The sequence below is a fragment of the Chinchilla lanigera genome, unplaced genomic scaffold (assembly GCF_000276665.1).
Source record: "Chinchilla lanigera isolate Chin_1 unplaced genomic scaffold, ChiLan1.0 scaffold00071, whole genome shotgun sequence".
Taxonomy (NCBI): Eukaryota; Metazoa; Chordata; class Mammalia; order Rodentia; family Chinchillidae; genus Chinchilla; species Chinchilla lanigera.
The window spans coordinates 7641786-7665352 of NW_004955472.1; the positions used below are offsets into that span (position 1 = coordinate 7641786).

Here is a 23567-nt window from a genome sequence, read left to right on the forward strand (position 1 = left end):
AAAATGTTCACAGAGAAAGGGGAATTGGGTGGAATGGAAAGAAAAAAATGAGAGGAAAAAGGATAAAATGAAAACAAAGCTTTGTAAACAAGGAGTGGAGGAGAGGTTGAAGAGAGGCGAGAGGGATAGGGAAAAAAGAGGAATGAAGATATATCATCTACAGGTACAAATTCCCTATAATGAACATGGTCATTATGACATCCAAACTGTACCAATAAACTTATTCTTTTAATTAGTAACAAATGCTGGCAAGGCTACAGGGAAAAAGGGAGCCCTTTTACATTGTTGGTGGGAAGGTAAATTAGTACAACCGTTATGAAAATCAGTATGGAGATTCCTCAAAGAACTAAAATAGAAATTCCATTCAACTCAGCGATCCCTCTACCAGGTATGTTCTGGAAAGATTTAAAGATCTCATGTTACAGTGATAGCTGTGTTTATAGCAGCACAATTCATAATAGCTAAATCCTGGAAGTAGCCTATATGTCCATCAACAGACGAATGGATAAAGAAAATGTGGTACTTAGATGAGGCAGGGTGCGTTCAGGGTGGTACGGCCGTAGATGTAAATGTGGTATTTAAACACAGTGCAGTACTACTCTGCCATAAAGGAGGGTAAAACTTGAGTCATTTGTAGGAAAACTGATGCTCCTTGAAACCATAATGCTACGTGAAATAAATCAGATCCACATATATGAAGCCTCCTTCACTGGTAACATGGAGGCCATATCACATTAGAACCCAGAACTTGAAAGAATGTTTACTGGGCCAGCCAGAGTCTACTAGACACAGTCAGATGTCTCAGTCAGAAAAGCTTAATTACCACGTGGCTCCTCTTACACAAAAAACCCAAAGGAAATAAATCCCAGAGCAAAATAAAAGACAGATAATGAGAGACAGGGAGATGGACCTGCTCCAGATGGGAAAGGGACCAAGAGATGGGGCCAGGAAGGGAGCTGTGGGAGAAGGGGACATAGAAAGACAAACATGCACCAGCACGAAGTGTGGGAACTGGCCCGGCAAACGCAGGGGCTCTGTCCTCACGGTGCCTCTGGTACTGCACCCTTCTCGTAGGGATCCTGTTCTTCTCCAGCCCTTTCATCCTTCATCCCTTTTCCCTCTTGCCCTTTCCTCCCCAGTCCCTTGCTGCCACTGAACCCATGACCCTGAAATAGAGTGGAGACCTGACCAGCGTGCAGCCCCTCTCCGCATTCCGCCTACGCGCTCCAAGAAACTCTCACCTGCTACAAAATGCCAAACACACACATGGTGGCCTTAGAAATCGTAGGAAATCATCCCAGTAGAGCATAGGCCATTGAGCTGGCCGCCCCCAACCTGCACCAGTCCTCCCCTTCCCTGTGTGAAACACGGCAGCACCCGAAGACAGGGACTCTGTGAAGGGGACGGGGGCTGGGAGAGCTAGACCAGGTGAGTGAAAGACAGGCCTTCCTTTTTATGAAGAAACATCTGCATTGAGTAGGTAAAGTCGGAAGGCCCAGGGAAGGAAGTGTTTCCTGTAAGTCTGTCCTCAGGAATGCCTCTCTGGCTTTAGAAAATGCTCATGTTGATAACACTTCAGAACCATGCAGACGGTTGAAGGGAATCTACTTTCAACTTTCATAAAAAAGTGGAAAAATAAATGCAAAGAACAGGAATGCTGTGAAAAGCACTAATACAAAAGAAGAAAAAGAATGTCAAGGCAATGAATTATGGGAACTTTTCTTTTTAAAAAGTTCTTGAGTATTGTTTTTACTTTATTTTGTCAGTAACTACCATATATTATAAAGGAAAGAAACCTAGATTTATGGATAAATGCAGGGCCCTGAACATTGCTCAGAGGTAATGCGGTACCCATAAAAGGAAAAAAGTTCTGTATCTCATGACAACTGGGTCACTTCCAGGAAAGCTGAGCCCAGATGCCACTCATTATACCTGGAAAAGGGAGAGTCTCCCCACTGGAAAAGACCTGCTAGACACAGGTAGAGACCAGACAACCTGTCATCTGCAAAGGACCACCTGTGCTCTGCCCACCAGTGAAGACAGAGGGTGGCATAATCACAACACAACACAAAATATAAAGGAATGACATTTCCAGAATGTGCACCAGAATCAAAGTCCAGCTTAAGACTTTGTGCTTAGGGTCTTATACTTGAAGACAAACTATTACTATTGAGGAAAGTGGCTCTCAGGGGAAAAAGTAAACTTGATTTGACCTTGAGGTGAACTTTTAATGAAAAGGAAATCCTATAATGGGCTTTTAGAAGTTATAAATTTCTCTATATAACCTCCGTGTGGTTTAGAAAATCATGAATGTATTTCCCTGATTTGGGGGTAATTATTTAAAATTTTCTTCCCTGCTGTTTGCTGTTAATGAAAGGGTGTTCTGGGACCACCCCAGAAATTTCTGAGTGTGACACATGAGTCCCAGACCAGATAGAGACCAGACATGCTGGACCACTAGGTTCGAGTCAATGGCCATATGTATGAAGCCTCCTTCACTGGTAACGTGGAGGCACTACCACCTTAGAAGCCAAAACTTGAAAGAATGTTTCCTGGGCCGGCCGGAGTCTACTAGACACAGCCAGATGCCTCAGTCACCAAGAACGCTGGCATTCCTAGGAAAGTGCTCCCAGGAGGGGCAGGGTCCCTTGCAAACTACATCGTCAGCGTCAATCTTCACAACTCACCATTGTCTTTTTCACATACACTTCTTGACCTCGGGACAATCCAAAATCTGCTATCTTGGCTAGATAGTTCTCCCCAACTAAAATGTTCCTGGCAGCCAGGTCCCTGTGGATAAACTGAAATTTTAAAACAATAATGTATTTTCAGCATAATATTTGCATTTTTACTTAATTTTGCTAGCACAAAACCCTGACAGCAAGAAATGGAGGAGAGAAAATAGTGTGAAACAGGAATTTAAAAGGTCACTAGAGTCCAGGTACCTCTCCAAACCTGCAGATCCTGCCAAATGACCCCAGCATATCTTAGGAAACATGTTTCAGAGAGGGGGAAAACCCGGAAAAGGGCATGCCGTTAAATCTTCCAGTTGCCAGGCAGTGCCTCTGTCACTACGTATTACTTGCAGGCAAAGGAAGCCAAGACAGATGAGGTGCCTCACCAAACAGAGCACATTTGCTAGATAAATATGCTGCAGCATCGGGCTTTTAGTTCTACATAAATGGATGGAATATTAACAAGCAAATTAAAATGGGGGAGAGTATCAGAAGAGACTAGACAGGTTCATGCAAAGACTGTGCACACATGTGAAAGCTCAGACTCTGGAAGACTGCAGATGAAAGATGTGCAGAGCAAGGTCCTCAGAACAGACCTGTTTTTGGCTCAGATAGTCCATCCCCCGGGCTACATCTGCAGCAAACTGAAGAAGCTGCTGGGAAGACAGCGTGGACGCAGTGCTGTTGGCAATGGCAAATGCAGGATCGGTCTCCAGCACGCGGCTCTTGCGCAGGAAGTCCAGGAGGTTCCCGTGGGGCGCATACTCGATGGCCAGGTACAAGTAGCCTGCGGGGAAAGGCCAGAGCATCACCTTACCAGCAGCTACTGCCAGACGTGCTGCGGTCCTTGGGAATGGCTTACAAACGCCATTCTATCTCAAAGAAACACATCCAGTGGTCCAACCTAGTCATTCTGGGGATAGACAGGAAGTAAGTGACATCCTTTTGCAGTACTCCATGAGGCTTAGGCTTGAACTCACGGCTTCTCCCTGTCCCACTTCCTGTCCTGTTCCTACCATGTGTGGACTGACAGGACCTTCCCAAAATGTTTCTACCCACTAGATAATACTAGCAGAATGGACTCAAAGCATCCTCTTCCACATCTAAGCCAGCTTCTTTATGTTCCCTTAAAATTTCTATTCAGTGTTCATCAAAACCTAATATGGGCCAGGCACGTTATTCTAGTTTGTCTCTACCTTTTCTTTCTTTTTAAAAAAATTTTATTTTAAAGGAGTAGTAAATGAGAAAAAAAAAGAACAGTAGTAGCATACCAGCATCACAAACATAAACAAACCAAAGCAAGAACATTTAAAGTGATACAGGGTCTCAAGACAAAACAATACAAATTAACAGTGCTTGTTATATTACATATTGTTATCATCAACTACATTGCTCAGATTACCAGATGTAAGAATGGAAGATTGCTCAAACCATTAAAGAGAATAAGAAAATAATTATTAGATAAAACATTAGAGATAATACAGTTTCACTAGCCAAGATGGTAGGAATTCACAGTGGTAGTTTCATCGCATATTGTTACCTTCAAATCAGTTGCTCATATTACCAGATATAAGCATGCAAAATTGGTCAGAACATAAAAAATTTTAAGCATTAACTGTTCCTTTCAATACACCATCAGACATCAGCCATACAGTTATCACAGCTATTCATATATATATATTTATGTTTTGCCTTCCTTTGTTCTTTTTTCTTCTCTCTCTCATCCCAGTTGTTCCTTCCTTTGAGCAATTTCTTTCCCTTTCCTATCATCTATTGTATGTTTCAAGTTTTACTTATTCTTTCAGGTTCCTACACCAGAGAGACAATATGACTCTACCTTTTCTTGAGATTATTTAAAAAAACAATATACACATGGTGGAAGGACCCACAACAGAAAACGTTCCCTTCTGCCTTCCACTCTCCATATAGCCAAGCAGCCCCTGGCCGGCAGAGTGTAGCTTCAGAAATTGCATTTTTGCTTAAAGAAACCAGAAAACTCAATCTTTTAAGAAAAACGTGAGTTTCTAGAAAAAGTAATGGTATATTGTCTTGTTTTTATTCTGTATTGTTTTCTCTTTTTATAATGACTTTAAAACATTAATATTTAGGGTTGGGGATATCGCTCAGTGGCAGAGCGCCTGCCTGGCAAGCACGAGGTCATGAGTTCGATTCCCAGTACTGGAAAAAAAAAATCAAAAACATTAATATTTAGAGTCCCTGAAAATCAAAGTGATTTTGCTGTTTTTAAAGGAGAAATCTTTTGGTAAGCCATCATTTTAAAATTTTGAATGAATCTGAACTTCAAAGATAATTTTAAAAAATGAAATTCTGGCAAAAACAAAATCTAGCATTGAATTCTGTGGTATAATAAGGAAAGATACCCAAAATCCTGGTATGAGTGCACCACTCATACTTTACCGCATTATAAATTCCAAAGTCCAACTACGTGCTAACATGACAGAGAAAAACTTTTAGATACATATTTTTCTTTTGGTAGATTTTTTGCTTAACCTCCATAACCTGCATTCACCCTGTCCCACGCTAGTTTTCTGTTTTCAGGAAATCGCTCAAAAATAAATATTATTACATCATTATTTAATCTAATGGACATAATCAGCTTTCAGAATTACACTCTTATTGGATCACAGAATGATATATTGTTCAAAGCACCCATATTTTTAGTTTAATAAATTGAGGAAATGGAAGTAGTCTCTTTTCTATTGTTAGTGTTCTGCTATAAAGTCAACAACAGATTGTCAAATTTATAAATTACCGCAGGAGCTTTTTTACGAGAGCAAACTTTTCCATGAGAAATTAAGTGTAAGTATAGATTCAGAGCTATGAACACTTCCTATGCAAAGGTAAACCCAGAAAACACTTCACTGTGATGTATCCATTCATGCTCATTGCCCGGATTACAATAATTTGCATTCATAAGTTCAAAAGCACGTGTAACATAGGTAGTTGTAAGTTCTAATCTAATTGTATGTGAAAGCACCTTGAATAAAAGCAAAGAACCCTCCTGTGTAAGTTTATTATTTCATTAATCTAAACATCACCAATGCTTTCACACTACAGTGTATTCTGGGCTTTCATCAGACTAACATTCAGAATATCAATTCCTTGGCTTTTGAGTTACAGTGAAAAGTGACAAGAAGAGCCATTTCTTTCCATGCTTTCTGCTGGTAAGGGCTCCACACTCCCTCCTGGCAGAAAACCTCTAGGTTGGTGAGAGCAGGGACTGGTAGTAACTTGTATACTTTGAGTGGTAACACACAGCTAAACCACAGCAGAGGCCAAATGATCCAGCTTTGACACACGCCTCCCAGAGAGAGCAAGCCTTATCACAATCCATAAACAGGACTAGATAGACGTTCTGCAAATTTAAAAATTAGGTGATATTCTTAAGACTATCTTTCCTAGTTTCAGTATGAAATTGTGCGTGTTTGAAAAAGAAGTCTGGCAGGAAAAATAAGAACAGAACATCTTACCTCGATGTTCACAGGCTCCCAAGAGATTGATGATGTTTGGATGATTTCCAAGTTTACAGAGAACCTCCAGTTCTCCTGCAAAATCCCTGTGGTCATCTTTGGAGGCATACTCTGGGAAGGAAATGAAGGGTTAGGACTTCTCTTCATTATGCTCTTCCAAACCACTGTGCCCTTTTGCTTCCTGGCCCACCAGGTGCGCTCAGTCACCACAGGTCTGGAAAACTATTCCAAAGAGATTGCTCCAACCCACAGCTTCTCCGCCTCAGCATTACTGACTTTGGAAGGTAACTTCTTGTTGCTTAGGGCTATCCTAGGCCTGTAGAATTTGCATCTCTGCCCTCTACCTACTAGATACCAGTAGCCCAACCAAAAATGTAGCCAGACACTGCAAACGCTTCTCCAGGGGGCAAAATCCCATAAGGTTGAGATCCACTACTCTAAAATTTTCTAGTTTAATTCTCAAATACATCATGAAATGACTTGGTAAAGGGGGAGATACCCCAATCTTTAGATTCTGATTCTTCTAGCTAAACCTTCTATCCAAAAATAGCTGAGGATTAGAACCAAACTTCTGGTGGAACATCTATCAATAACACATGCACTTTATTTCATAATAGTAGCTGACTTTCTATCAAAGCAGTCCTGCTAAATAAATCAAATCCCAATGATACTTTACAAAAGTTGTATTGTAGTGAGAACACTGCATTTTCCCCTTTTCTATTCTTTTTGCTGTGTCTCTTCACAGCACTTGAGCAAAGGGAGAACCACCGGGCACCAGGCTATCAGTTGACGCACACATTGACTCACATGTGCTAAAATTGTTTGGGGAAAAATAACATTTTGGGGGAACAAAGGATGGGAGCAGGGTGCTGGTGGGTGTGTGCATGCTTGAACACGCTTGGAGACTGTGGTACCATCTCAGGTGGGCTAAGGGTATTATAAGACTGCCTGAAATTCCAAGTCAAGTGTCCAGTTCAAGCACATGCCTTAGGAACATTTTAAAATAAGGTGCTTTATAATGAGGTTGTGCCCTTACTTAAGTAACTGTCCTTGAATATATCATTCTGCCTGCAAAATCTGATAATCTGAGCAACTTCACTGAAGATAACAATATGTACTGCAACAACTATTGTTAATTCCTCTCATCTTGTTTTGATATTCTATATTGTTTTTGTATTGTTTTGGTTTTTTGTCTTCACTATTGTTATTTTGTTATTACTTTCTTTTACTCTTTTAAAAAAATCTTCTGCCCTAGTTAAGCTATTTTACTTCATTACATGAAGAGGTAGAAAATCAGGGTCCTGTCAGATCCCAGTAAAAACTGACTTCATAGGATGCTGCACTCTGACCTCGCTATTTTCAGTACTCCGCCAAACTCCCTGTGATAAACGCAGCGGAACAGAAAAGGGATTTGCAGCCTCTAAACAAGGCTTTTGCATGTATTTTTTAGAAAACATATGACTAACTCTAAGCATACATAATGTATTTTGTTTCCCGATGTGATCTTTCCAACAATGCTGAAAACAAAGGTGATTTATAAAGATTTAGATTAGTTCTCCTCTTAGGCTCATCCCGCAGTGACCTCAGAGAGCCCTAGGGATGCAGCCACATAATCACAGGAGTGAACCCCATTCTCTATTCAAATGCACTGCTTTTCAAGCACGCTGGCTATGAAATCAGAGGCAGCTTCACAGTCAAGTCATGCATAAACTGCTGTTTCACACAGGAGACTGTTACACTGCCGATAAACTCATCTTTGTCCTTTCTCAGATGTTTCTTTTCCAATCTTATACAACAGGGAGGTACTGAGCGGCCCTGAGGTGAACACGGCTGAAAAGGTCATCAGCTTGGTGGTTTGCAAACTGGACCAAACGGAACTATTGAGAAGACCTGTCACAGCAGATTCTCACGCGCCACCCACAAATCAGAGTACAGTAGAACTGAGGCTGGGAGAAGGCCAGCTGGATGCACTTCTGACAGTGTCCCCAGGAATTTTGATGCAGATGATCCATGAAGAATGGGGTTCCAAACACATGGGACCAGCATCCCTGGGGAATGAATAAGAGACGAGAATTCTCTGTCCCACCCCAGATTTCCTCATCCTTCAGAGTCTGCGGGGTGGGACCCAACAATCTGTTTTTAAACAAGCCTTCCGGGTGATTCTGATGCACACTGAATTTTGAAAACCCCTACTTTAAATGCTCCCTGCAAGTGAGCGGTATATGACAAGAATCAATATTTCAAAGTCCTCAGGAATTGAGAAACTGGTGTTTCTGTGGCTCCTGCCTTCTTATCCCCATCCCGCTGCTCCCACAGGCTTGACCTCAGAGGAAGCACCAGCTTTAGCTCCGCACAGCAGCTCCGTCTGACACCAGGCCAACTTTTGGTTTAAAGAATGTCAGGCCGTGAGAGGAGGTTTCAGCAGGAAGTCAGTCTTCTCCCTGCCCTAGTGAAATGCTGACTCTGTCTGTCTGACCACTGACCTTTCATTCTCTTGATGGCAGCATCCATCCGCAGCCCGTCCTTCTTGATGCGGGCCTTAAGAACCTGGCCAAAGTTGCCCTCCCCGATCACATCTTGAAACTTGATGTCATTCCAGTCAAGCACTGGATAAATTGTGGGATCCGGGTTGTTTTTGGCCTTCCTGTTCAAGGCCACAGTTCCTGAGTTGAACTGCACAGCTGGTTCTTCCCTCTGGGAAAATAATTTTTTTCATCATTTTTGTGTCAGGATTTGTTGTCATTCTAAGGTGACAACACCTTCTTGTTTGTACCCATACAAGGCCAAAAAAGAAAAAGAAAAAGAGTTAGGATATCTAATTCTGGAATGGAAATGGAAATAGGTTTCATCGCACACAGCCGTGCTTCTGATGAGCCTGCAGCCTGCAGAACCACACGGGCATAAACCTGGGCTTGGTCGGGAACGATGTCAACTGTCCACGCTGCAAACGCGGAGCAGGGTGGCAGTGACCATGTGTGCCGCGTGCTCGCCATTCCCAACTTAGTCACACTTGATTTGTCTGTCACTGTGCTCAGTGACGAGCAGGTGCTCAGGTCTGATTTGGAAAGTAACGCAGAGCTCATAAAGGGAGCAGTCCCTGGACGGGTCTCAGTGAGAGCCTCGCTGGCCTCATCTTGCTCCCGGCCTGTTCGTGTTCTCTCACTCGCTCTCACACCTTCGCACCCTAAAGTTCAGAGTCTCCTAAGCCCTTTCTGGCTCAGGGATGACTGACTTAGCAAAACCCTGCAGCACATCCCTTGTTCTCCTGAATTCAAACACCTCGTGACGGTGTCCTGACAAAGCACTAAAGCATGACAAGCTCCAGAACTCCCAGCCCCCTTGTTGCCCCTTCCTCTCCAAGGACAGCCCCAGTTGAGCCAGCTCGGGCATGGAGTCAGACTAGGGAGGCCCCTTGTCCTGCATGAAAGGGAACCTTGGAGATTCAGACACATGAAGTGTACCTCATCTGAAGCATGTCATTGCCCTCAGTGTTATCTATACAGTGTTGATAAAATCAGACACAAAGTAATTTTTAAAATCTTGAAACCAAAGGGTGGCTCTTAAATAAAGTGTGTTCTTTGCTACTGGTCAAAAATCCTAGGCGAAGAGTACGGCAGTGCCACCAGCTCTCACGGCAGCGTGAGGATTCACAGGAACGGAAGAGGCACACAGTGTGTATGATGTCCACGTACGCGTTAGGGTGATGGGACCGAGGGAGACATGGACATAGGGGATGAATGGAAAAGGCATTGTGGCTCAGACTGAGGTTTGGTCACCCTCCTGTCCTCCCTTACCGAATGCTCAATTCATCCTATAGCAAGATTGTTTCCTCAGCTGACTTTTCACTAAGATGACTGTGCATCTCGTTTTAGGGAGGAGGAGAGGGCAGTCCTGTTTGAGGCCTAATTTCCTGCATAATTATTAAGCTCACTCTAAAAATTGTTTGTTTGGATAATAAATTACATAGTCATTCTGTTCCTCTCCCATGTGATGGAGGAAAGAAAAAATGAGACTTGCCTACAGGAATTCTCGGCTCTGCAAGTGAATTTCCTAGTCTATACCTGAAAAGTGAAGGCTCTGCCTGTGGGCAGACTTGCGCGTATTAGCGAGTGAGAAGATGAGGCACTACCACGTTCTGGAAGGCTTGGGCCATTCTCCTCTGGACGCTCGCCCTCTTCAGCTGCAACACGATCAGAAAAGCCAACAGCACCGTCAAGCAGGTCATCCCAGCAGAGCCAAGTATAGCTATCAGCAGCATCTTCCCACTTCCAAGGTTTGCTGAGACTGGGCAGGGGGACAGGGGGGAAGCAGGTGGGTTAGTTTAGGTAGACAGATGGGCCGAGGCCGTCTCTGAGAGAAGACACAGTGTGACGGGAATGGAACAGCAGTCCTAGCACTTCGTGAGCTTGGGCCACTCGTTCATTCCTCAGACTCAGTGAGAGGAGTCTGCATTGCAGTTGTTTTTTTTTTTTAATGTGTGGATGTACTTTTAAATGTGCTGTTCATTTGTAGCTGTAATTTGTTCAACTGTTAATGCCAAGCAGGGTCCCAAGTAGATGAATATTATTAAATAATACTGAAAATAACAACTTTGAGTGAGTGACTAAACCACTTTATATCTCAGTGTCCTCAGAATTGCCTTAAATGTTGTATTATCCTAAAATCTCAGAATCTGTAAGAGATTTTTTTTCTCTAATTTTCTTTATTTTGAGGAGCTGATGTAGAAAACTTGATGATGGCCAAGGGAGGTAAGATGAGAAAAAAGGGAAAAAAACCATTACATTTAGGGGTTAGGTCAAAATAAACTATTTAAGACTATGGTGTAACTCTTCCACTTCTTTCACTTAAATTCAGATGAGAGTAAACTCAATATATTTTTATGAATAACAGCACATAGAAAATAAGTCTGGGCTGGGGATTTAGCTCAGTGGCAAAGCGCCTGCCTGGCAAGCGCAAGGTCATGAGTTCAGTTCCTGGTACCGGAGAAAAACCAAAAAAAGAAAATAAGTCTACTTCTTAAAAGTATTCTGCACTAATCTTTCCTTCTATCTCTGTGTAGTGTGCATACACAGATGTCTAGAAGGACAAGAGGTCTTTGTTTTATTGTATCCTGTATTTCAATTTTTCCTCTTTGTATTTTATGTATTGCATAGATTTAGTATAAATATGCACTTTACAAAAAACCAGTAATTATAAAAATGAGGCACTTAATAAGCATAATCTGAAAACTATGGCACTCTGTATGTAATTGGCTGACAAATCATTCTTCAGATATTTCAAATAATGTCTCAGAATCAGCAAGGAACACAAGGCTTCTTTTACTTTATTTCTTAAGCCTTAGATTATCTACAAGAAAACCAAGAAGCTTTGCACACTACCGGATTTCCTGTGAAAGTAGACTCGAGTCAAATAATAAACTTGCAAAACCTGTCTTTCCACAAATGTCCCCCTAACATTCCCTTGCACCCACTACACATTACAGAGCTACAGCAGTGTCATTTTCATAGACCTGAAGTTGGCTCTAAGTCTGCAGCCCACCTCCACTGTGGCCCAATTCACGAATTACATTCAACGGGTTTTATGAGTCACAAACTTTGGGCATAGTGTGCTCGGCTCTCTGGGAGGATTTCTATCTATCTCAGAGAGCTTGCCCTCTCTGAAGTGGGGTTAGAGGTAGACACAGAGACCTAATAAGCTGGATCAGAAAAGTGGAATAGAACTCAGAATAGCGTAGTGTCATCCAAGTCAAAAGAAGAGTTCATCTTAAAAGAGGATAGAGTATAGTTCTTGGAGCCTCCCATCAAAGCCTCCACATCAGCTTTCTTCCTCTAGAAGCAAGTTCCCATTCTTCTTTCTCTGCAGAATTAAAATTCATACACCACAAAATTTTTATACATTATTGGATGGAGTGTGCTGTTAGGCTACTTTATTCTAAGGTTTAATAATAGAAAATGGAACAACAAGCATGCTACCCAGGGGTACTTTGATTTTAAGGACCTATATAGAGAAGGTAAAGCCTATTAGGAACAATGAATTATATCACATGATACATATACGGAGTAAATATTTACAATAGTGGTGCTTTTTTGATACTGTCCAAAAATAATCTAATATAAGTACCTGCCCACTCTACCAACCTGGAGACTCTGGGAGGGTCATCAACTCATGAGAAAAGGTTGGGTCGCTTGACCCTATATTGTTCTCAGCAAAAATGTCCACGTGATAAACTGTTTCAGGCTCTAGGCCCTTGAGCTGATACTGAGTGATGGTAGCATTCTTGATCTTCACATCGATGTGCTGGTCTTCATCCTTGCCCTGAACCTTGTAACGGATGATAATGGAAGAAATAGAATAGCCATCTACTATTGTCCAAGAAATCACAGCTGAAGAGTCTGTGATGTTGGAGATCTTGATGTTCTCTGGTTGAGGAGGGAGAACTACAAATTTAAAAAAGAATTCACATAAGATATACTACTGACTCTTCAATTATTACGCTTTTAAGAAAGGGTTCATGTCATGTCATTGTTATGACTTATATCTAGATGTCCCCACAAAGTCTAAGCGCTCATAGCTGGCACTTTTGGGAGGTGACTGATCATGGGGGTGATACTGTGTTAGTCCACTGGTGGGCCCATAACCAGGTATGATGCTGGGCAGCGAAGTTGATGAGAAGTAGGTCACCAAGGGCATGACATGGAATGGCATATATTCCTCCTATCTTCACGGCTGCTGTTTCCTGCCTGCATGCCTTGAGTTCTTTCTCCTCTGCCATGCCACCTGCCTTGCAGCCAGATGACTATGGACTGAAACCTCTGCAAATGTGACCTAAAATAACCCTTTCCTCCTTAATTGTGCACATCTGATATTCCACCCCAGCAACAAGAACATAACGAGACCATTATATACTGTGAATGACAGAGAGATGTTAATCTTGTGATATGATGGCATGATTCTGATAGTGTATAATTCTAATGAGGGTAAAATTTATACAGAATAGTAAATGAACAAAAGATAATTTTGAAATCACCCTACAGTTATCAAGACATCTCACAAATAAATTATTAATTTACGCAGCCTGGAAAGGACAGAAGAACATGTACAAATCATAGGAAGAGAACAGACAGCTAAGAAATAGGTTTAAAATGAATATGAGAACTAGGCATGTGTCATCAGTGGGACTATTTAATACATGGCAGTGTTCTCACTGTCTTGCTATATGTGAATAAATAAGCTTAGAACAATACTAAAATACATGCCCAACTAGCATTCCTAGGATCTAAGAAAGGACAATATACAAACAAACCCCATCCAACCCACTAAAAAAAAAGTACAGAGAACATTCTGATGACTCCATAGGGAATAATTCTAAAATACAAAAACTACAATTGTAAAGGCAAATACTGATAGGTCTGAGTGCACCTAAATGTGGTGTCTATGAGTAGATGACATCATAAACAAAGCTAAAATAAAGGGCTTAGGAAAAAATATATATACAATGAACACAACAAGATTAGTACCCAGATTATATGTGCCTTTTTCAATCAGTAAAAAACACAACCTATAATAGGTGAGCAAATTATATCCAGTATATCAAAAGAAAACAAAAATGATATGTAAATATGAGAAAACCTGCTCATCCTTGCTAGTTACCAAGGAAATAAAATGAGGTGAAATGAATGAAATATCACTTTCTGCTTTTAAGACTCAAAGCTAAAAAAGAGTAGGCCATAACAAGAGGTGTAAACATGGGGAAGGGCTCAGATACAAGGACGAGCACAGGGGTGTGGTGCACGCATACTCCTGACACAGGGCATCCCAGCAGTCGCTTTAGAGGAGCACTGGGGCCGGGGATACAGCTCAGTGGCACAGCGCCTGTCTGGCAAGGGTGAGGCCGTGAGTTCAAGTCCTGGGACCAAATAATAAATAAATAAATACAGGAGCACTGCCCAGGATTTCACTTCTGAACATGTTCCCCAGAAAAGCTCTCACACCAAAGCACATGGGGACATGTATAAGGACAGTCACTGCAGTTTTGTGATTGTAAAATGTGAAAGTGACTTAAACGTACATCTCAAAAAGAACGTACAGCCAAGTGTGGTGGTACACACCTGTAATCTCTGCACTTAGGAGGCTGAGACAGAAGGATACAACTTGGGGCTCCATGGCATTTAAGGCCAGCCTAGACTACAAAGTAAGACCCTGGCTCTAAAAGGAAAGGGGGTCTAGATAACATGGGTTATTCATAGGATAGAAACTATACAGAAGTCTAAAAGGCACACATCAGATCTAAGTAAGTTCACACAGAGATCATGCTTTTTCAGAGAAGGGTGAAGAATGGCTTGTGCGCATAGTTTCTGAGTATAATTATGCATCCATATACTGGAGAGTTACATAATAAACATACTTTGGGTGGACTCTAAGGAGAAGGAAATAGGAATGGAGTAGAAGTGGCAGTCAAAGGGGGTTTTCATATAACTGTTATTTCTTCTACTAGGCAAAAAATGCTGAAAGGAAGTGTGACAAAGAATTAATAGTTGTTAATTCAGGAATGTTAAAATTTGTTGTGTTAGTCTACACTATTCTGTAACTTCTAAATTTCATAGTATGTATGATATATTCATATACATATGCATATATTATATGTTATATATGAATAATATATGGAGATTTTATATATATATATTTGTACCAGAAATCAAACTTAGGATTTGTGCTTGCCAGACAGGCTCTGTGTCACCGAGCTACATCCCCAGCCATATATATATATATATATATATATATATATATATATATATATAAAATTTCTTGCACAATCCTAAACACTGACAGAATAGTTCAGACTTTTACTAGCCACTGACACAAAAAGAGTCAGCTGGAGAACCACTGAGCCACTTCTACACCTGTCACTGAGGAAGCAGAACACTAGCTGGAGAGCCTCAATTTGAGGGTTGGCAAAGGGTCATGTGACCCTGAGTGGTAGCTGGTGTGGCCAAGAGGTACTTCACCTTTCTAAGAGCTCTGAGATGCCTGGGCGCAATTATAATTCATGAAGCAAAATAAAACTATTGAATGATGAAAAATCAGTACTACAAAAGAAGTCAAGAAGTTTTAGCTAATTTTAAGTGAACGACCTGAAATACAGAAAAACGTGAAATACAGAATATTTTAAAAGAAACATTGTTTTATTACTCTCAGATATATATTTTTCCAAGAATTGTCTGTTTTGAAGGGTTTTCAAGCAAAGTTAGTTACCTTTTAAGATTAGAAAAGATTCATCCATCATTAATTGGCATCAGTGTATATATAAATATATAATTATCCTGAAAAACTGTCCCCGAGCTGACTGAACAAGCCTGAGAAAACCCTCATTAATGATGCTAAACTACTTAATAAACAACTCCATAGCAAAGAAGGGTAAATGAGAGCACAGCCCTGCTTCAGTCATTGGCAATCCAAATGAGGTTTTCTTATATGTTACAGGGTTCTGAAATGATTGGATGGACACCAACTAGCTTTCACTCACAACTAACTTTCATGACCTCTACGAGCCAGTTCTGAAGTGACAGAAGTTTCGTCCAAGGGCGGTACTAAGACGTTGTTCAGGTGAGACCGGAGCAGCGCCAGGTACTTACTGTCACTGAGAGTCCAGGCAGTGAGGTCTTCACTCCACTCTCCCTGGGCCTTGGTGTTGACTCTAGCCCGGACGATGTACTGCTCCCTGGGGTGTAGGTTGTTCAGTAGCACCGAGGTCAAGTTCCCTGGCACTTTAATATTCTGCTGATCACTTTTGATTTGCACAGACCTCCTCTCCACTTCGACATAAAAGTCATCTTCTGAGGTTGGAGATATTGGTTGCCAGGTCAAATTTAATGTGGTCTGACTTTTTGGTAGGAGACTGAGCCCTCTGGGAGGAGGGAGTCCTAGAAGAAACCAGAAATATCATTATTTTTATATAGGACAGAAGTAATCTCAGATCCAAAGGACGGCTTGGAAGAATAACTTTAGCTTCTAGAATAGCATACAACTTCATAAGCTGTCAAAGCAGCACAAGTAGCAGCCTTATTATGGTTTTTTTTTAAAGAAGGAAACAATCTGAAAGCTTTCTTCAGGTCCCAGGAGGGGAAACTGTCTCTGCAGACTCAGGTAACTCTTAGAGCACTGGTGCTGAACCTATGGTGCAGGTGCCATAGCGGCTGTTTGTTATCATTGAAAGCGCTAAAAGGTTCCCTATCACTGCCCTAGAGTCAGGAGCCCCAGGGAGAAACAAAGGACCAGGCCTTCTGCATTAGCCCCAAACAAAGCCCATAGCTATTATAAACTGCAAAATGGCATAGGACCTTACTCCAAAGTGACTTCTTCCAAATGGTAGACAACAGCCGCAGAAGGAATCTGGTGCAGTGCCCACCATATTTCCAGACAATATTTAGTCAGGTGGCATTTTGGGATGAGTTGATTATTTAAGACTGAGATTCAGAATAACTAAAAAACAACTTTACTTCAGGGTTCCCAGTATAACTCTTAATAACAGAACTCTAATTCTAAGCACAGAAAATTTAACTCTAACCCACAGAATTTTCAAATGCATGGAAATTAAATGATAGTCTTTTGGATAATTGGTGGGTCACAGAAGGAAAAAAGGAAGAAATTAGTTCCTAGAAGTAAATGATAATGCCAGTATAATAGACCAGAACCTATGGGACACAATGAAAGCAGTCTAAGAGGGAAGTTTATTGTTGTGAATACCCACATCAGGAAAACAGATCAAGCCTAAATAAACAACCTAATGATGCCATGCAAGGTTCTAGAATAACAAGAACAATCCAAATCCAAAGCCAGTACAAGGAAGGAAATTATAAAGATCACAACAGAGATTAATGAAATTGAGACCAAAAAAACTAATACAAACAATCAACGAATCAAAGAACTGGTTCTTTAAAAGAACAAACAAAATAGACAAACCCTTAGCCAATATTAGCAAAAAAAGAAAGAAAAGATCCAAATCCATGCAATTAGAAATGAAAAAGACAAAATCACAAGGGACACTGCCAAAACTAAAGGATTACACATTGCTACTCTGACAACCTGTACTCTAATAAATAGGAAAATCAGAAGAAACGGCTAGATCCTTAGATATATATGAATTACCAAAACTGAACCTAGATTTACAAACACTGAACAATCCAAAAAGAGGCAATGAAATTGAAGAAATAGCAACAACAACAAAAACCTACTAAGAAAAGTCCAGTTCCCCCATGGCTTTACTATTGAATGCTACAAGATCTAACACCAATTCTCCTCAAACACTGTAATGAAATTGAAAGTGAGGCATAATTCCAAAGTCATTCCTGGAAGCTAGCATTATCCTGATTCCAAAACCAAAAAAGAGAACAATAGGCCAATCTATTTAATGAACATAGATGCAAAAAAATCCTCAGTAAGATACTGGCAAATAGAATGCCAAATCATCAAAGAGATCACACATCATGAGCAGGTCAACTCATATCAGGAATGCAGGGATGGTTCAATATATATAAATCAATAAACATAATACATCTCATAAACAAAAGGAAGGAATGAATCATCTCAAAATCACATGATCATCTCAATGGATGCAGAAAAATCCTTTGTCAAAATTTTATATCCAGGGGGCTGGGGATTTAGCTCAGCGGCAAAGCGTCTGCCTGGCAAGCGCAAGGTCGTGAGTTCGGTTCCCGGTACCGGAGGAAAAAAAAAAAAAAAAAAAATTTTATATCCATTCATGATAAAAACTGCAGGAAATAGGTATAGAAGGACCTTATATTAATCTGATAAAAGCCATTTATGACAAACTAATAGCTAACATCATACAAAATGGGGAGAGGCTCAAAGCCTTTTCTCAAGTCAATCACAAGGTTAGGAATTTCACTGTCACCAGTCTTGTACAATATAACTTCTGAAGCATTAGCCAGAGTAATCAGATAAGGGAAAGTAAGAAAAGAGGCATGTATGGGAAAGGAAGAAATCAAATTGCCATTATTTGCTGATTGCATGTGCCTCAGTTACTTTTCTCATTGCTTGGACAAAATACCCAATACCCACAAATTAAAGGAGGAAAGGTTTATTTCAGCTCCCAGTTGGGAGAGGTTCCAGGCCAGTCACCTGGCTCCAAGGCAGGGGTGGCATGGCAGAGGGCATCATAGTGGAGAAATAGCCCATGACAGGGCAGGCAAAAAGCAACAGCAGTGAAGCAAGCTTGCCTTATTTTTTTATCCCACCCAAGCTACAAGCCTTTCGGGTGGTACCACCCACTCCAGGGTAGACCTTCCCACTACCACACCCAGAACTTATGCTAAACCCAGTTAGTGGGTTAATTTAGTATCACACATCCTTAGTCCCAGGATCACACACCCTAGCTTTAGATAGTTCTGAAAAGTCCCACCTATCAGCACATGAGGTTTTGGATAACATCTAGATACAAGCTCTAACAACATGATACTTTACATAAAAGACCAAAAAAAATCCACTAAAAGATTCACAGAATTAATCAAAGTCAGTAGTATAGCAGGATACAAAATCAATTCACCAATGGTGAACTTACTAAGAAAGAAATTAGGAAAACAATGCCACTCACAATAGCTTGAAAAACTTTGAATATTTAGGAATTAACCTAACTAAGGTAATAAGAGGCCTCTATGATGAAAAGTACAGCAGTCTGAAAAAGAAGACTAAAGAGGACAACAGAAAATGGAGATAACCATATTTGTGGATAGGCAGAACCAATATTTTCAAAATGGCAATACTTCCAAAACTGATATTTAAATTTAACATAACTCCATCAAAACACCAATACATTCTCACAGAACTAGAGAAAACAATCCCTAAAGTCACATGGAACCAGCAGAAACTAGAATAGCAAAAACAAAAGCAAGGCAGGAACCATAACAATCCCAGACTTTAAATTACATAATAAAGCTACAACAATGTTTTAAAAGGTATGGAATTGGAAAAGAGAGACATAAGCCTTAGTGGAACAGAACAGCAGATGCAGAAACAATTCTAGACACATGTAGCTATCTGATCTTTGGAAAAGGAGAAAAAAAAAAAAAAAAAAAAAAAAAAAACCATGCTGGACAAAAGATAGCCTCTTTATCAAATAGTGCTGAGAAAATTTGCTATCTACATGCAGAAGACTGAATCTTGACTCATATCTCTTACCATGTACTAAACTAAAATCAAAATAGATCAAAGATGTAAATGTTAAAATAGAATCTTCTGGAAGATAAAATAGTGAAAGTCTTACTGACATAAATAGTGAAAACCTTGAAGACTTTCTGATCAGAACCCCAATTGCAGAAGAAATAATACTAAGAACAACAAAGGGATGATTTAAAATTAAAAAATTTCTTCATAGCAAAGTAAACAATAAACAGAGTGAAGACACAATCTACAGAATGAAAAAAAATTTCCAGCTATTCCTTATACAGTGGACAAATATCAATACAAAGAATGCAAAAAATTAGGTCTCTGCCCAAAATAAAAGACCCTATCCAAAAAGATGGACAACTGAAATATACATATACTTCTCAGAAGAAAAAGTTCAAATTTCCAATAAATACATGAAAAATGTTCAACATCTCTGACCATTACAGAAAAGCAAATTGAAACAACAATGAAATTCCACTTTACCCAGAAAAAATAGCTATCATCAAGAAATCAAATAACAACAAATAATGGCAAGCCTGTGGAGAATAAGGAACACTTCTGTATTGTTGACAGGCATGTAAATGGCAATCAGCATGAAGATTTCTCAAAACACTAAAACTAGACATTCATGTGACCCAGAAATTCCCCTTCTAAGTATCATCCTGGAAGAGTTAAAGACATCATATTACAGTGATAGATGTATACCCATGTTTATAGCAGGAAAATTTATAGTAGCTACATCTCGGAAGAGATCCCTATGTGCACCAACAGATGAATAGACTAAGAAAAGGTAGTACTGATATATAATGGAGTACTACCCTGCCACAAAGAGGGATAAACTTAAGTCATCTGTAGAAAAGTGAATGTATCTTGAGACTGTAATGTTCAACGAAATAAATCAGACACACAAGCTTAAATACCACATAGTTTCTCTCATATATCTCTTATTTATATTTTGGAGAAACCCAAAATATAAATAAAGAGCAAAATAAAAGATGGATAATAGGAATAGGGAGATAGATCTTTTCCAGTGGGAAGGGTACCAAGAGATAGAGGGAAGGGAGGGGGATGACAGAGAGAGGGAAGGCTAAGAGGATGAAAAAATTAAAATGTGTACATGTACTAACTCCTGACAAGAAATGTGATCATTATGTGCTGTAAACATTGACTAATAAAAATAAAATTTGAGACAAAAATTGTCATGGTTGTGTCAACTTGAATAAGAAATGCCCAACTGATTGGCTTAGCAGAGTTCTGAGTGCAATTGAATAGATTTACTGAAGATGAAAGAACCACGCTGGGTGTGAGTGGCACCAATCAATAGGCTTGTAGCCTGAACAGAAGAAAAAAGGGAAGGAAGAAGGAAGGCTCACTGCTGTTTCTTCAGAGTAGCTCCATCTTCACCTCCGATGGACATCCATCTCCTGGCTTCCAGGGCACTCCCTTCAGCCTTCCATCATGGAATATTTATTTGGCTTCCTGATACAAGCTTGAGCAGGACTCCGCAGTGAGCTCCAGCCTTGACTTTTGACTAGATCGTTCAGAGCCCCAGTGCTCAGCACACCCTTTGCACTCTTCTACACCTGCCTCTGCAGGTACCAATCGCAAGCCTACCTTGTAAATTCATAGTATTTAACATATGTTGTATTATATTATATTGGTGAGCACTGACTGATACAGATTTTGGTAACAGTAATGGGTTCTTGGCTGTGATGCTAGCTGGCCACAATGCCTTGCGAACTGGCTTATGGGAAGAGTTTAGAAAGTTTTGGAGATGCCAACTAGAGAAGCAGCCTTAGAATGCTGTGAGCTGAACTTAATGGGAGATTCTAGTCAGAGCTCAGAAGACCAGAATGCTGATAAATGCGACTGGTAGAGACCAGGCTCAGGAGATCTCGGTTGGGAAGAAGGACCACATTGGTAATTGAACTCCAAGCCATGTGTGCTATGCTTTGGCAGAAAATTTGTCTGCATTTTGGTCATGTCCAGAGACCTTACAAGAGCTTCAGATCAAGGGCAGGCTAACTAATCTGGCAGAAGAAATTTCAAGGCAGTATAATGTTTAGGTAGTGGCAAGGTTACTGATAGGGGCTTTTAGTCAGCTACACCTTGAGGATCAAGAGTGAATGGCCCAGCAGAATGACATGAAAAGTTTTGATTTAGGCCAGAAAGAAAGCCCCAGTAAAGCTGTAGTCTGCAAAGACTGAACAGAGGAGAACTTGGTTGCTGAAAAGATTAGCAATATAAAACCATGTACTTTGGGACAGGATATTAGAAAACTGGCTTGAGAGCAACAACCCTAAGGACTTCACACTTTTCAGACTCAAAATTGCAAAGGTAAAAGCCTATTTTTTGACAGGAGAGCCCCCAGACACCAGAATAGTAGTGACCTAGTGAATTTTCCCCTCAGGATTGGGTTCATGGTACTCAGCCATCTAGGCACTTGACCCAACAACCAAAAGAGAAGGAAGCCTGGCTATTATTCCATCAGACCTTAGTATCATCCACATGGTGCTAGTTTTAGGCACATGCAGAATGCAAGAGCTGTGCAGTCAGGAAGGCTTCCACACATATTTCAGAAGAAGCCTTTAGAGGCAGGGTAGTGTGCCTCTGAGAAGGTAATGTATGAAGTCATGAGTGTGAAGCCAAAAATACAGTGGAGACCCCAGAAAGCTGAAGCCAGGAATGTGAATCACCTGAGGAAAGTCACAAGGAGTAAGCAAAGCCAGCCCAAGAAAGAGGCCATGAAGGCTACAACTACTGGCTGTGCCACAGAAGGGCGCGACCCCCCAAGTGAACTCTTTTGGAGTTCACATCATGCCACAGATTATACCAGGTTCTCAACATGAAACTATGGGATTTATTGTTTTCCTTGCTGGATTTTTTTCTTGCTTTGGTGCCCATTCCTTTCTATTCCCTTTTTGTACCTTTTGGAATGCAAATGTTTATCTCATGTTATTGTATGTCAGAATGCTTAACTTTCTTTTCATTTTTACAGGTGCTTATAGCTAGGAGTTTGCCTTAGAACTTTGGACTTAGACTTTTCAGCAATTCTGAAAAGAGTTTGACAACTCTTAGAGATAGACTAAATGCATTTTACATAAGGGGATGCACATGAACCTTTTAGGGGCCAGGGATGTTATGACCTTTTAGGGGCTAGGATTTAGGGGCCAGAATGTTATGGCTTGTATCTAGATGTCCCCTCGAAGCCTCACGTGTCCCTAAGTAGGGATTTTGGGAGATTACTGGATGTGATACTGGCTTAGTCCATTGATGGGATTAACATAGTTCTGGGTGTGGATAATAAATTTATTGAAGAGAGAAGACGCACCATGGGGTGGGTGGCACCAACCAATAGGTTTATAGTCTAGATTAAACAAAAAGGGTATGAGGAAGGAAGTCAGCTGCTTCTGACTGCTATGCCATGGATAGTTTCTCCACTGCCATGCCCTTCTACCATCCTGCTCTGCTTTGCAGGCAGCCAACTATGGACTGACACCACTATAACTTCTGGGCTAAAATAAATCTTTCCGCCTTTTTCTTGTATTAAGCATTTTGTCCCAGTAACAAGAAAGTAATGAGACAGGAGTGATTTTTTAAATGAGTTTGAGCAACATTTCATTCATAATTAGTTAAACTTGACAGGAAGAATCTGTTTTTATCTCCCAGGAAGTCTGACCAGCCAGTTCTGACTGTTCTTAGACCGATGAGAACCAGCCAATAGCGACACCTTTGCTTGGCCTTAAGCTAAAAGATTTTATTGGCCCTTTCTCCGGAACCTAAGCAAGGTAAAACAATCGCTTTCCACTCTTTTGGTTAATCTCTAAAGTTTAAGTTGCAAAATAGACTTAGCATGTTGAGTTAGGCTTCTGATGACAAAGCAGCATGGAAATGTAATGTTTCAGAGAATATATATAAACCTCCTAAGATTGTGTTTCAACAAGTACAGTCATTTCCTTTTTCCCCTTCCCTCAAGGCACAGGGTAAACCTGCAGTCCTTTCTCTTTCTGCAAAGTGTCCAGAACGTGTTTTCTTCTCTCCTCTCTTGGGCTCTCCACCCTTGAACATCTCAATCAACACACACCAAGAGTACAACCCCAGATGAATTAAAAAACTACATCAACAAAATTCAAATGGTGAGAGAAAGGAGAACCTTCAA

At 40.6% G+C, this 23567-nt stretch overlaps 1 protein-coding gene across 3 annotated transcripts in view; it reads right to left on the bottom strand.

The window, feature by feature from the left end:
* Positions 1 to 23567, bottom strand: part of Tek (TEK tyrosine kinase, endothelial) — a 114341-nt gene that overhangs the window by 7996 nt on the left and 82778 nt on the right. For 2 of the 3 annotated variants that reach the window (XM_005401151.2, XM_005401149.2), the window contains exons 12-18: positions 15859 to 16146; positions 12364 to 12663; positions 10356 to 10510; positions 8710 to 8920; positions 6227 to 6337; positions 3332 to 3522; positions 2688 to 2801 (exon numbers count right to left, since the gene is read on the bottom strand). In XM_005401151.2, coding sequence (XP_005401208.1) covers positions 2688 to 2801; positions 3332 to 3522; positions 6227 to 6337; positions 8710 to 8920; positions 10356 to 10510; positions 12364 to 12663; positions 15859 to 16146 — 1370 coding nt within the window. The remainder of the gene's footprint in view (positions 1 to 2687; positions 2802 to 3331; positions 3523 to 6226; positions 6338 to 8709; positions 8921 to 10355; positions 10511 to 12363; positions 12664 to 15858; positions 16147 to 23567) is intronic. The other variant, XM_005401150.2, reaches the window with a different exon arrangement.